Source organism: Mya arenaria, chromosome 17 (genome assembly GCF_026914265.1).
Source record: "Mya arenaria isolate MELC-2E11 chromosome 17, ASM2691426v1".
Taxonomy (NCBI): Eukaryota; Metazoa; Mollusca; class Bivalvia; order Myida; family Myidae; genus Mya; species Mya arenaria.
The window spans coordinates 35,841,399-35,855,292 of NC_069138.1; the positions used below are offsets into that span (position 1 = coordinate 35,841,399).

Consider the following 13,894-nt stretch of genomic DNA (forward strand, 5'->3'; position numbering starts at 1 on the left):
ATAATTCTTCTCCTTATCCTTATAGACATGCCTCAATGAATCCATCCAATTGAAGTGATTAGACTGTCCAATCAATACACTTAGATTTTACTCTAAAGCTTAAGTAAAGTCTAAGTTTATTACTGAATATGGCCTCAGAGGAAGTAAATAATTGATCATTAATAAATATAATGTGTTTAATTATGGAGATATCGTGATACCTTGTAGTAATTCAAGTAGCAGAGGTCGTTGCCTCACCTTTTCTCCTCAAAGTACATCTGTTTCCAATCTAATTTATATCAATGATATAAGAGGGAGAGTGTGTAAAAATCTGTTATTATTAAGTGGCAAAATCCATGTTAACCCCATGTATTAATAATTTCTCAGTAACTCGTGGTTCAACACTGCTAAATTAATCAGCTTCCGACTGAGAGCCAGTTGGCTACAACACATCATTCTGAAATGTAAAGCATTTAGCCTGCCCGATCCCAGGCTATGTGAAATAATACTGCAGAATTTGATAGGAAATGTGGAAAATTTGTTCAGAAAATGCTCTAGAGATAATTTGTCTGATTATGTTTAACAAAGTCGTCTGGGGATGAAATCATATTTTTACTGTTCATTTTAAATGGAAATTTCTGTGATAATATCTCAGGTCTGCTACGTGATGTTTAGTACGGTCTTTGTAACATGATTCTTGTCAGTTCTCCATGTGCACAAGTTTTCCCGATACATACGCCAATAGATATTCTGTCTGGGTTCGTTTCCAACTTAAATTCTTCATATAGAAACTTCAATAAAACGTATTGATTTAATTTAGATTTTGAATCGAGATAAGATGTTTTATTTTCAGTATTTCGCCCTCCGTAATTTTATATCCGCATTTATTGCATGTGTATCTTGTCCTAATGCCAGCTCATGAATTTACTGCATCCACGTAATATAATATGAATGTTTGGAAAGTGATTGCAGATTGAAGGTAGAAGCTTTATTGCGGTACTTGTGTGCCAAATTACTGTGCACGTATTGTGATATAATTCACACCAGATATAATACTTTCATATAATGTATAATAAAGTGCATAATTCGATAAAACTAAGTGTTAACAATGTTTGCTGGGTACTTTATTACCTTCGTGTCTAGGAACAGATTTGACTTTTAACGATTTAATAATTATAATAAACTATGATTATGTTAAACAAAAAAATAACTTCCTCATGGTATTCTTAAAGTGCATAATTGGCAGTTTTAGAAGTTTATTTTTCATGAATAATGATAAACATGTACACTGTTCTCCTGTTAAATGTTTTGCAACATCATGATGAACAATGTCATAATTTTATATGATCAATTAAAATCTTTGTAACTTATTTACATAACCCGAATATTATTACAGACTGCAGGGACTACGCTGTGCCCGACGTGACCAAGTCTGCTCTGAAGGTGGCTCTACCCCCGGTGTACCCGCCCCAGGTCCCGACACTGCGGGGCGCAACCCTTAATCAGCTAGACCTTGCCCCACCCACGTATGATGCCCTGTACGCGGCCGCGGACGTTGTCAACCATCAGGGGCTTAACATTCCAAATCTACAGGTAACATTTGACACAATCACGTGGTTGGTTTCTTAGTTGGATAACTCTTATCTATTTGTCAGAAAAAAAAATACCCATACCTGGTGTATTTTCCAGGGTGCTACTGGCAACAGTGTATATTCCATACCCATATCTGGTGTATTTTTCAGGGTGCTTATTTATATACAAGCAACAGTGTATATTCTATACCCATATATGGTGTATTTTCCAGGGTGCTACAGGCAACAGTGTATATTCCATACCCAACGCGGAGCTGTTGTTGAGCATTGAGCTGTCTGTGGTCGAGTTTCCCCGGGAGAACCTCCGTTTTGTCGAGGTGCTGGGAGAGGGACAGTTTGGAGAGGTAAGGCCCTGATTTAGGAACTTGTATATAGATCAGTTATTTTAGAATTTAAATTAGACTTTAGAATATGTGTAATCGAAGTTTCCTCTGGCATAACCTCCGTTTTGTCAAGGTGCTTGGAGATGGTCAGTTAAGCAAGATGAGGCCCTGATTGGGAGATCTGTATTATCTGTAAATTATTAAAGTTGTTCAAGAAAAAAATGACATGGTGAACCTCTGCTTTGTTGAAGTGCTCGAAGAGTAACAATTTGGGGACTTGTTTGAGACCCATTATTCAGGAACCTTGACTTTGGGAAAACCTCTTATTTGTCATTTGGTGTCACAAGAACATCTGCGTCTTACTCCAGGGCAACCTGACCTTACAGATAGCTTCATATTAAGTGTGGCCATAAAGTATTTTAAGACCATATAAGTAGACATACATTTTCCAAGCTGTTTCCTGTATGGCTAGTCTGCTAAAAGCTTTTGTCACATAGGAAATAATGATGATATATTTATGTTCCGTCTGCATCTCTTTGTCTGCTGCCTGCAACCACTTGCCTCCAAGAATGCTTCTATATGTCAGATAAGTGAGCCTATGTTTTCTGGGATTTACACTGTGGCCATGTCAAATTTATCTAATGTTTTATTGCATTTTGGGACAGGCTTAAGAGGTGTTGATATTTTTTTTAATTAATACCATGAAATGCGAGCCTTTTAATTGACATATTGTTTTGGGTAAAGTCTACATCTTTTTTATGATCAGAAGTAAGAACAGGGCCCATATAAAAAAATATGTATTTACCTCTTGAGGTCTGAGCTATCTTTCACGTTTGTATTATGCATATTAGCTCTTGGGTTTGTGTATGGGCTGGAGGCCTTATATACTAGAAACGTTGAGTTTGAGTTTGAAATCCACTTCACATTGTAAAATTGCCCCAATCTCTCGAAACTCAAGTCCTTCATAACAGGATTAAGCTCTGTTCACTATTTTTGCTCTCATTTTTGTTATATTTTCTTCTTTAAGAGATTTTAGACTTTAAATACGGTAGAAATTCTCTTGTTGATAATCACATTTAACTAATTTTCATTCATCAAAATTAAATTTTAAGTACCGGTATGTAGTTTTGGCTAATTGAAATAAACTATATACTTAAGCCTTAGCTCAGAAATGTCGAGAAATTGGGTCCTGGTTAAAATCATTCTCTGTTGCAAATAACCTGTTCAACTGAATACACATGTTTGGCATATATAGTTATTTCAAAGATATTTTAAACAAATTCAATAATTTGCTTTTCTGAGCCAGTCTCAAACTCAGTAAAGATGTTAGGGGATTATAAAAGCCATGTCAACAATGATAATGCATTAATTCTCATCATTTGTGTGTTCCATGCTTTCATAAACCTTGAAAAATAATTAAGATATCAATGTGATTTACATGGCCTTAAGGGACTTAGGTTGAAAAAAATTCTTGATTGAGAAACATATGTTACACAATCTGGGTGTGACTATTGTATGGGCGGGCATGTTACACAATCTGGGTGTGACTATTGTATGGGCGGGCATGTTACACAATCTGGGTGTGACTATTGTATGGGCGGGCATGTTACACAATCTGGGTGTGACTATTGTATGGGCGGGCATGTTACACAATCTGGGTGTGACTATTGTATGGGCGGGCATGTTACACAATCTGGGTGTGACTATTGTATGGGCGGGCATGTTACACAATCTGGGTGTGACTATTGTATGGGCGGGCATGTTACACAATCTGGGTGTGACTATTGTATGGGCGGGCATGTTACACAATCTGGGTGTGACTATTGTATGGGCGGGCATGTTACACAATCCGGGTGTGACTATTGTATGGGCGGGCATGTTACACAATCCGGGTGTGACTATTGTATGGGCGGGCATGTTACACAATCTGGGTGTGACTATTGTATGGGCGGGCATGTTACACAATCTGGGTGTGACTATTGTATGGGCGGGCATGTTACACAATCTGGGTGTGACTATTGTATGGGCGGGCATGTTACACAATCCGGGTGTGACTATTGTATGGGCGGGCATGTTACACAATCTGGGTGTGACTATTGTATGGGCGGGCGTGTTACACAATCCGGGTGTGACTATTGTATGGGCGGGCGTGGGATACAATCTGGGTGTGACTATTGTATGGGCGGGCATGTTACACAATCCGGGTGTGACTATTGTATGGGCGGGCGTGGGATACAATCTGGGTGTGACTATTGTATGGGCGGGCGTGGGATACAATCTGGGTGTGACTATTGTATGGGCGGGCTTGGGATACAATCTGGGTGTGACTATTGTATGGGCGGGCGTGGGATACAATCTGGGTGTGACTATTGTATGGGCGGGCGTGGGATACAATCTGGGTGTGACTATTGTATGGGCGGGCGTGGGATACAATCTGGGTGTGACTATTGTATGGGCGGGCTTGGGATATTTCAAGGGAGCAAAAATGCATGTGCATTTTCTCTCAGCATTTTTGCTGCAAATCAAAGGACTCGCCTGATGTAAGCAATAATTTTTACTTTAAAATTTGGGTATCAACATGTGGAACATTGTTGGTATCTGTTTCACTGTAGAACAGATGCAACTCCTTTGAACAGCTCGAGGGGTGAAAGGGTTAAGATTCTTAGTGACACTGATCAAAGAAGCAGATACGATCTTGTCGCTTTCCCCCCTGAGATGCTTGCTCTTTGCTAGAGTCTGATGGTATAATTCTCAACAGTTCTTTAAGTGAAGTACATATTGCAGAAATTGTAATGTGATCTTACATTCATGAGTTTTTATTCAATACAAAAATGTTTGAAACAAGTTAAGGTAAATTCTATAGCGAGAGTGAACTCATTGTTAGAAAATTCTGTATTAATGGCAAGATTTTTTTGTAACACGACATTATTGGTCGCAAAAAATGATGATAATTATAATCAAATTCTGTAAAATGTTATACGCTAATTTAGTCGGAGGAAATGATCTCAGATATCATGGTAGGGCTGAATGCCTTGACGTCATGGATACAAGATGGGAGACCTAGACACCTCTTGACCACTCTTAGCCTCTGTGAGAATGTGAAAAACAGAATTTGAGAGTTACATAAACCATTGCTGTTACACAATCTAATTTTTTGCTTTAATAAGGGCAGTGTAAAATTATGCATTACATTACCACTGATATATCAACATGTTATTTTCAGGTTCACCTATGTGAGGCTGCAGACATTGGTGAATATCTCCATGACGACTATACAATGGCGCGCAATGCCAACAGGCCTGTCCTTGTGGCTGTGAAGATGCTGAGAAAGGGGGCAGATGATCGTGCAAGGTGAGAGTCAAATTTAGTTTGTGTTCATACTGATATAGTCTGTTTCCTTGGTAGAAACTAGTTAAGAAATCTCCCTTACCAGTAATTGAACCAAAAGAAGCTTTTGGTACTTGTTATACAAGAGAGCAACCAATAATTGTTTCAGCGTAAAGTTTTTCCCAGCAATCATCAATAGACTTACTGTTGATTTTATTCTCCAAACATTATTCACAGCCTTCAATAATGTTGATACTGATTGTATCATGCCACTTATTCGTTATTATATAATAATGAACGTTTAAAGAACATAGTCTTAAGATTGGTTGGTTTTCCTTTTATTGCTTCGATAATAGTAGTGTCTTAACTTTTATCACTGTTTCAAAGAAAGATTCTGGTTATTATCCTCATCGGCGATAGCTGTATATTTGATGGAGCAAGGCATACACTCTAGAATGCAGATAAACTGCTGTGTTTTATCATATTCTGCATAACATGCAGTCTGCTGTATCAACCCCCAAAAGTGTTGAGATGTAGTGATCATTAAAGTTTCTGGTTTTATGAGGCGTTACATTCTTCTTGGTGCATTTTGTTGCAGAAACAGGCTGGAATGATTTTCTTTGAAGTTAAAATTATGTCTACCTGGTATTGAGAATATGTTACAGTTGTTTGAGGACAGAATATAAGTATAAATATAATATCTTCTTGGCCTAGAGTGTAAGAGGTTCATCCCAACCCCAGCGTAGGTTTTTTGTGGAAACAAGGTTTGACGAATTTCCGCAGAACACCCTGCTGGAGGGTTGGTATGGAACTATCTACACGAGCAGCCATGGTAGATGCATTTTCCTCCTGTTCAGGTAAACAAGATAAAGTGAAAATTTATTCTTTCTTTGGAACTCTTTTGTGCATGATGGAAAAAAGTAGTTCCATACAGGTACTTTTTTATGGGCAAGATAAGGAATTCTAGCATGGCCAAATATACAAAGATCTACTTTTCTTGTGTAGGTAAATGACTTTTCTTGCATACCTGAAGTGTCTTTTTGGTCCAGTGACCAGTGTACAATTTATCTTTCACCGTCATGTAAGATCAGTCATGTGCAACAAAGATTCAATTTGAAATATTTTTAATTTAGAATTTTATGCATTTCAAATTATGAAATTTATTAATGGCAAGTTAAAATTAACAAATACTAGAAACACAAAATCATTCAAACTGTAAAATTTTGTTATCCCCCGCCTATGATATAGGGAGGGGGATATTGAAATGGCGTTGGGCGTCTGTCCGTCCGTCCGTCCGTCCGTCTTTCCTTCCTTCCGTCCGTCCGTCCGTCCGTCCGTCCATCACCTGCGTTTTCTCAGTAACTAGCCGGTATAATTTCATGAAACTTAAAATAAATATGAACCACTATACTGGAATGATGCCCGTCCCAAAAAAATTTGATTGGTCAATTGTCCTTGGAGTTATTGCCCTTGATTTTTTGAAAAATGCACATTCACAGCCATTTCTCAGTCACTAGCTGGCAGAATTTCATGAAACTTAAAATAAATATGAATTACTATACTGGGATGATGCCTGTTCATTTTTTTTTTGGATTGGTCAATTGTACTTGGAGTTATTGCCCTTGATTTTTTGAAAAACTCTCATTTACAGCCATTTCTCAATAACTAGTTGGTAGAAATTCTTGAAACTTGAAATAAATATGAACCAACATACTGCGATGATGCCTGTTTATTTATATTTTGGATTGTGTAATTTCTATATGAGTTATTTGCCCTTGATTTATTAAAAGATCCATGTTTGCAGCCTTTTCTATGCAACTAGCTGGTAGAATTTGATGACACTTGGAATAAATAAGAACCAACATACTGTGATGATGCCTGTCTATTTTTCTTTTGGATTGGTCAATTTTCCTTTGAGTTATTGCCCTTGATTTATTAACAAATCATTGTTTGCAGCCGTTTCTCAGTAAAACCAATGTGCTTATCTTATTCTTTCTGAGATTTTTTTTAACCATCAAGCACAAACAAGCCATTGTTGTCGGGGGATATCTTTTCACTGAAAATGCTTGTTGTTCTAAGGAGGTTCTTAACGTCAACTGTGATATCAAATCATTGCGCCTGATTACATCAGTGCACAACTGACACACATGCTTCGGTGAAATATGCAAAAACTGCTTTTTAAATGTCAATTTTGATATAAAATGAAATTTTAAAAAGTATTAGGCATGCATGTCCAGCACGGAGGGGAAAATCACACCCTTTAGCATAGCTGGTGACTGAACATGCCTTGTTACTAGCTCAGATTTTTTCATCCACATGGAAACACATGAAAGATACTTATTTTCCCAAGAGTAATGAATTCTGTACAGTATATTACTTGTCCTTCGTGTCAATATATTGGATTAAGGAAAGGATTATATCTTAATTTATATCTTATACTGTTCGCCCATAAATCCTAGCCTAAAAGATTATAAAATCATATGTTTTATTTAAACTGGCATCTGCTAATCAACTTACAGTATAACAAATAAATTTCTTGCCATGTCTCAGAGTCTTGTCTCCCATTTTAATGACGGTTTGATGTCGTTTTCTTCTAAATTCTCAGCGTTTTTCCCATGGTTAGATTAAACTCCTAGGGTGTGTTAAGTTATAGACTTTTCTTGCAATGTTGACTGAATTCCAGACTAAAACTTCCCGCTGGTATATTGTAATTGATAGCGTTTATCATTGACATGGCATTTTTGTCATGTGAATAGGTGCATGAAGAGTATACATGACAGCAGTTTCTGTTTAATATTGCTGCAGAATATAGTGAAATTGGCATAAAATATAAACATTATCTTTCTTTGAATTATAAATTAAACAAAGCTTCATCATTATAGATTGCAAATTGTGGTAGTCCAATTATTTATTATTAGCCTGTCCTTGTTTAAGATTCCATGATATTGTGTTCATTACGTCATGAAAAAACGTTATTATATTGACATTTTGCAGAGCCGACTTCCAGAAGGAGATCAAGATTATGTCGCAGTTGAAGGACGCGAATATTGTGCGTGTGCTGGGCGTGTGTGTCCGAGAGGAGCCGTTGTGTATGATCGTTGAGTACATGAAGTATGGTGACCTAAACCAGTTCCTGCTTGATCACGTCCCCGAGTCCCCCATGGCCGAGGCCACCAATGCTAAGACCCTAAGGTACAAACCAATAAATAATGAAAACCAATATATATTATACTTTTTTACCTTTTGTTGTTTTTTAAGGTTATTTAGATAGCCTTGGGGTGATCGTCTTTGTCCAATTATTTTGACAAAAATTGTTTAACACATTCAAATGAAACTTTGTACATATAATGCCAGAGACAATATACACATGCACAGCAAGATCATAACTTTGGCTATAATTATTGTCAAGTTTTGAAGAAGTCGTGCAAAAACTTACTTGGCCACATATTAATAACATGTACACATGTTTCTCGTGAAAAATGGCATGTGTGTAACAAGGCTCACTTCTCTGGTTCTGATAAAAGTCGTTGTATGCTCCTTGATAGTTTGAAAAAGTGAAGCAAATACTATAACTAGGCTATAACCTATAAACTGTTCAAGATAATAACATGATACATAACATTTCAAGGCCATCAACTCTTGCTTTAATATTTGTTGAGTTATGCCCCATATTCAACTTCAACAACAGGTGAGCAGCGCTCTTGTGAGACACTTTGATAGTCTTAATACTTGTCAAAGTCTTCTACGTCTCATATTTATTGTTCTTCTACCTTTTCCAGCTATGGTTGTCTGATCTATATGGCATCCCAGATCGCATCCGGAATGAAGTACCTTGAGTCTCTAAACATGGTTCACCGTGACCTTGCAACGCGAAACTGCCTTGTTGGTACAAACTTCACCATCAAGATATCAGACTTTGGGATGAGTCGGAGCTTATATAGTGCTGACTACTATAGAATTGAGGGACGGGCTGTGCTGCCAATAAGATGGATGGCATGGGAATCCATATTACTGGTTAGTGGTTGAACATAAGCATACACATGAAATACTATTAAAAAAATTAATGACAAATTTTAGCTGACTTTTGTATTAGCTGGTGGCATTCCTTCGACATAACACGTGCTCAAATATTCTTTTGTAGAAAGCTATATTAGTTTTTACGTTTGACACATATGCACAATTCAGTTTCATCAAAGGTATTAGATAGCAATTGTTTGATTAAATATTTCATATTTTGAGCTGCAGTGTTATCTATGTCTCTAACTACTCTTAACTACAGTCGAACCCTGTTGGCTCGAACTCGCTTGGCTTGAATTCCTTGATGACTAGAACTGAATGTTCAGAACCAAATGCTTTATACTGAATGTATTTATTCTGCTTGAACAGGGTTCGACTGTATTTGCAATAAAAGAAACATACCATTTTCTCTAAGGATGTATGTTTTATTAAATCTTTATACCTGACTTTAATCACAGGGCAAATTCACCACGAAGTCTGACGTGTGGTCATTGGGCGTGACATTATGGGAGATACTCACATTCGCTCGTGACCAGCCGTATGATACAATGAGTGACGAACAGGTCATCGAAAATGCAGGTCACTATTATAGAAATGACAATAAACAGTTGTACCTTCCCAAGCCAGGGAACTGCCCTAAGGAGATTTATGACTTAGTTCTGGAGTGCTGGAATAGGGCAGAGAGTGAGAGACCTAGTTTCCGTGAAATCCAAATGTTCCTGCAGCGAAAGAATATGGGATATAATCCAAAAGATGAGAAAATGAACCAGATCAAGGTTCCTATCTGCTGACTAGCAGCAGACAACATCGAAAGTGGTGTAATCTCTAAACAAGGAAGTGGTTTAGTCACTAACCCAGGAAGTGGTATAATCTCTAAACCTGAGGCTGGAATAGTCTCCAAGCCTTCTCATGAGAAAGCATTTAAAGATAAAAACAGGGTCAGTAAACCTGTCAATAAACAAAATTGGGATCCTTCCACTAAAGGTTCTCTGAACTGTGGTAATGATACTAACGGTAGAAACCTGGCTACTACTGTGCCGGACAAGGAAGGACCTCTAGTGCTAGAAAATAGTACCGCTAATGGCTTTAAGAGCATGGATAAACATGAAACTGACAAGGTTTCAACTTCGAAACCAGAGAGTGACCTACCTACATGTAAACGCTATGCTAGAAAAAATAATGGTGCCATGCAACACTTCACAAAAGACACAAAGACTTTACCTATGAACCAAACTTCATATGGATTTGATAGGAATGTGATTGGTGAAGTTAAGATAAGCAATGTAGTTGTGACAAAGCCAACAGTACAAATGGAGAATATTGTCACTAACATTTAGTTTGCTTTTGTGAAGTGGAATATATCTTGCTCTGTACTGACGATTACTTTAATTTAGGGAGAGATTGATTTTCCTTTTAAGTTAAGATTTCTTTATTTCTTATGCCACCATGTTGACTATTTGACAAACTGTGCTGAATAATACATGATAAACCTGCTGTGTAGGAAGCAATCATGTCGTGGTTAAACTTAAATACACAATGTCTTGAGCATGGTTATAACACCAACGTTTGTGAGAAAAAGTTCTCGTCAGTACAAAGCAATCTTCACATCTTTTCAATGTGGTGGCTTCACAGTCATGATCGATAGTTTCCCTGCATCTCTTTTTCTAGCCAAAGACTATAAATGTCAAAGAATGCAGGCCTGTCCTCTTAGGTCATTGTGTAATTAAAACACAATTTACGCAATCATCTGTAGTTTATGTACCAGTCAAATTTGATGTGTTCATCAGGTTTTGAGATGTCTGTAAATATCTCCGCAGTGCTGATTGTAATACTGTCTTGTAACTTTTGAAGACACAAATGTTGTACACATGTGATAAACTCTCATGTGTAATATGTATCTGAAGTGTTAAAATCTTTTTCATAATAGTAAAGACATTACTCAGTTTATTCAAGAAATTTTAAATTATGATGGTTATAAAAATTATAATATTTGTCTTTGTGCGTTTTTGTTTTAAAGTTCCACGTAAAATTAATTTATTTTCAAATATTAATATAATATAATAAAGTAATAATTACTATTACTATTCTTCCATTCTGCTATTGTGTGATATCTATTTGGGCTATACAGTATACTGTTTTGTAAATGTTGTTTTCTGCAGATTGTACATAAACCTGAATTGTATATATTTTTTTTATTCATCTGGGGTCATAATTGCTTATTTCTCTAGTCTGAGTTTGAGTATCAATACCGACAACTGCTAATCTGGATAGTTTTGAAATAAGTATAAGCAGAGTATTGATGATCAAAAATGCTGTATTCCATATGTTACATGTGACTAGCATCACTTTTATTTGGTAACAGTTTGTCAAATGAAATGGACTTTTTGTTCAATTTATTCATTCACTTCTCAAACTCGGATTCTGGACATTAGTAAATATGGGCCCTGGATGTGTAGCATTTTACATTCAGATTGTTAATATAGTGAATGTACTAGTTAAACAGTTTAATAGAAATGCCATCTTGTGGGAGAGATGGCTTGCTAAGGTGCCACATCTTAAAAGGTTAAACATGGTGTCTTTAGCAAATCTGTTTTTTGGCCTTGGGGTCAGTGTGGTGCAAACAATTTTAACATTTGCTATATGAAAACATATTTGATAACATTATATTTATATTTGAAAACAAAACATTCAAGATATTCAAATGAAACTTGGTACATATGTTGCCAGAGATATTACGCACATGTATGGTAAGGCCCATAATGTTTTTAATAAATGTCAAGCTATGCCCCTTTTTCAACTGAAAAAAAATATGTTGGTGTTTGCTCTGTTGCATTCTTGTTGATAAACCAAACTTAATATAACACATTTTATTTTAAAAGGATGCCCTGACTTTAAAAATAGAAACCAGATTTCAATTTTAGCATTGAATTGTTCGTGATCATAGTTTCAAAGGTTTAATATGGTACTTATGTTTTTCAGATATGTAGCGAATGTTTAGCATGCAACCTATTAAATCACATCTGTGTTAAAGTTTTGATATTTTTTCCAAGTATTTTATAATTATTCAAGAATATATGTGTTTTTTACTGTAAACCTTGATATTTATTTACTTTTTAATTTTTGGTTAAAATGAAATACCATTGTGTGTTATAACAGTTTTAGGACTTATTTCTAGTCAGTCTATAAATGTCCCATTTGAAAATATCAAGTGTGAATGGATTGTACTAACAAATGAATTATTTTATACTTTTCATTTGATTTATAAACATGTGTATTCATAGAATCATTTTAATGGATTTATGTTTCCACGAGGCAATGAAATATATATAGACCTCAAGAATGCTTGCTCATTGAATCTACATTTGTTTTTCTCTGAAGAGGATTTTTCGAATTGTTTTTTTTTTTGGCATGGTACATTTGTAGGTAGTTTTTAATAAATGTGAACAAATGTTTTCTTTTTTGTAAAAAGGTATAATGCATTTTTCTTGAGTGATAAAGATGTTGTCAAGAATAAAATGTATACTTGATAAAAAAAAAAATGACATTGAATCTCATTGTAACATGTATTGAAGGAAAAGTGAATGTTTATTAGTATTTTGTCATGTTTATATTGTTCATTCATTGTAGATCTGTATTGTATATGGATCCTGTTTTGTAAAAAGGGCTGTATTAAGGCTCTTTATTTGAATTCTTTGAACAAGTTATTATCTATTTATAAACTATTCAACAAATAAAATGACCAAACAATGATTTCTCATTTGCTTTCACTTTGTGTCTGTATCAGTCGGAGGTACTGACAGCTGTGTCAAAACTGAAAATATAGCTCAGAGGGTCTGTTTGAGTATAGGGGATCCATGCCCAAAACAGGGTGAAGTGGGTTAGATCCCTTTTGAAATTGTTTTCAAAGTCATTTACATTTATATTCATATCAAGGTACCTCCTACTGTTTTTGATGCCATTGTCCAGCATAAAACAATATTTATAACTATACAATAGTCTGAAGTTAAAACCTCTAAATCCTAATTTGAGAATTAAACATGAACTTAAGAACCCCTGATCTTTACCTTCAGGGCTTCTAAAAAAAACGGCAATTTGCCGGTCTGGACCGATTTTGACCAAGCTAGACCGATTTCAGTTTCAAAACGGTGAGAAAAAAATGTTCTCATTTTTTTTTATAATTTCTGTCCAAAACGACTAAGTCAGTAAAAATTGTAATACACAAACATTCTTGGGTCATTCACGCATTCAAAATTACCCCCAATAAAAGTGTCCTAGTTACCATCAGACCAATGTGACCAGCTGCTTTTTCCGCTACGCTGAACACTCTATAGCCTATCTGTAAGGCAAAGGTAAATTACCTTGTATTTTATGTGCATTAACATCGTAAATGATAATAATTAATAGCAACAAACATTCCCATGTTGAAGGATGATTCCTTCAACAACATAATATGCACTTTTATTAACGAGTTGTTCTGCTTATATGAGATGTGACCGTCGCACCAAGTCAAGATATGACCAAAGTGCAAACTACACAATTGTAATGGATGTTGCCGTGCATCAGTTTCACTCAGACAGACAAGAGTAAATGGTTGAATTTTTTTTTTATTACGATCATTATAAAACAAGATATTCCATTACACAAATTACCCGTTGG

The 13,894-nt window shown here is 35.9% G+C and overlaps 1 protein-coding gene across 2 annotated transcripts in view; it reads left to right on the plus strand.

Moving 5' to 3' along the window:
- LOC128223822 (discoidin domain-containing receptor 2-like) overlaps window positions 1-12,988 on the plus strand; it is a 67,683-nt gene extending 54,695 nt beyond the window's left edge. For both annotated transcript variants that reach the window (XM_052933241.1, XM_052933242.1), the window contains exons 9-14: window positions 1,376-1,572; window positions 1,784-1,915; window positions 5,118-5,245; window positions 8,216-8,413; window positions 9,001-9,235; window positions 9,697-12,988. In XM_052933241.1, the coding sequence (XP_052789201.1) occupies window positions 1,376-1,572; window positions 1,784-1,915; window positions 5,118-5,245; window positions 8,216-8,413; window positions 9,001-9,235; window positions 9,697-10,029 (1,223 nt within the window). In that variant the 3' untranslated portion in view covers window positions 10,030-12,988. The remainder of the gene's footprint in view (window positions 1-1,375; window positions 1,573-1,783; window positions 1,916-5,117; window positions 5,246-8,215; window positions 8,414-9,000; window positions 9,236-9,696) is intronic.
- The last annotated feature ends 906 nt before the right edge of the window (window positions 12,989-13,894 follow it).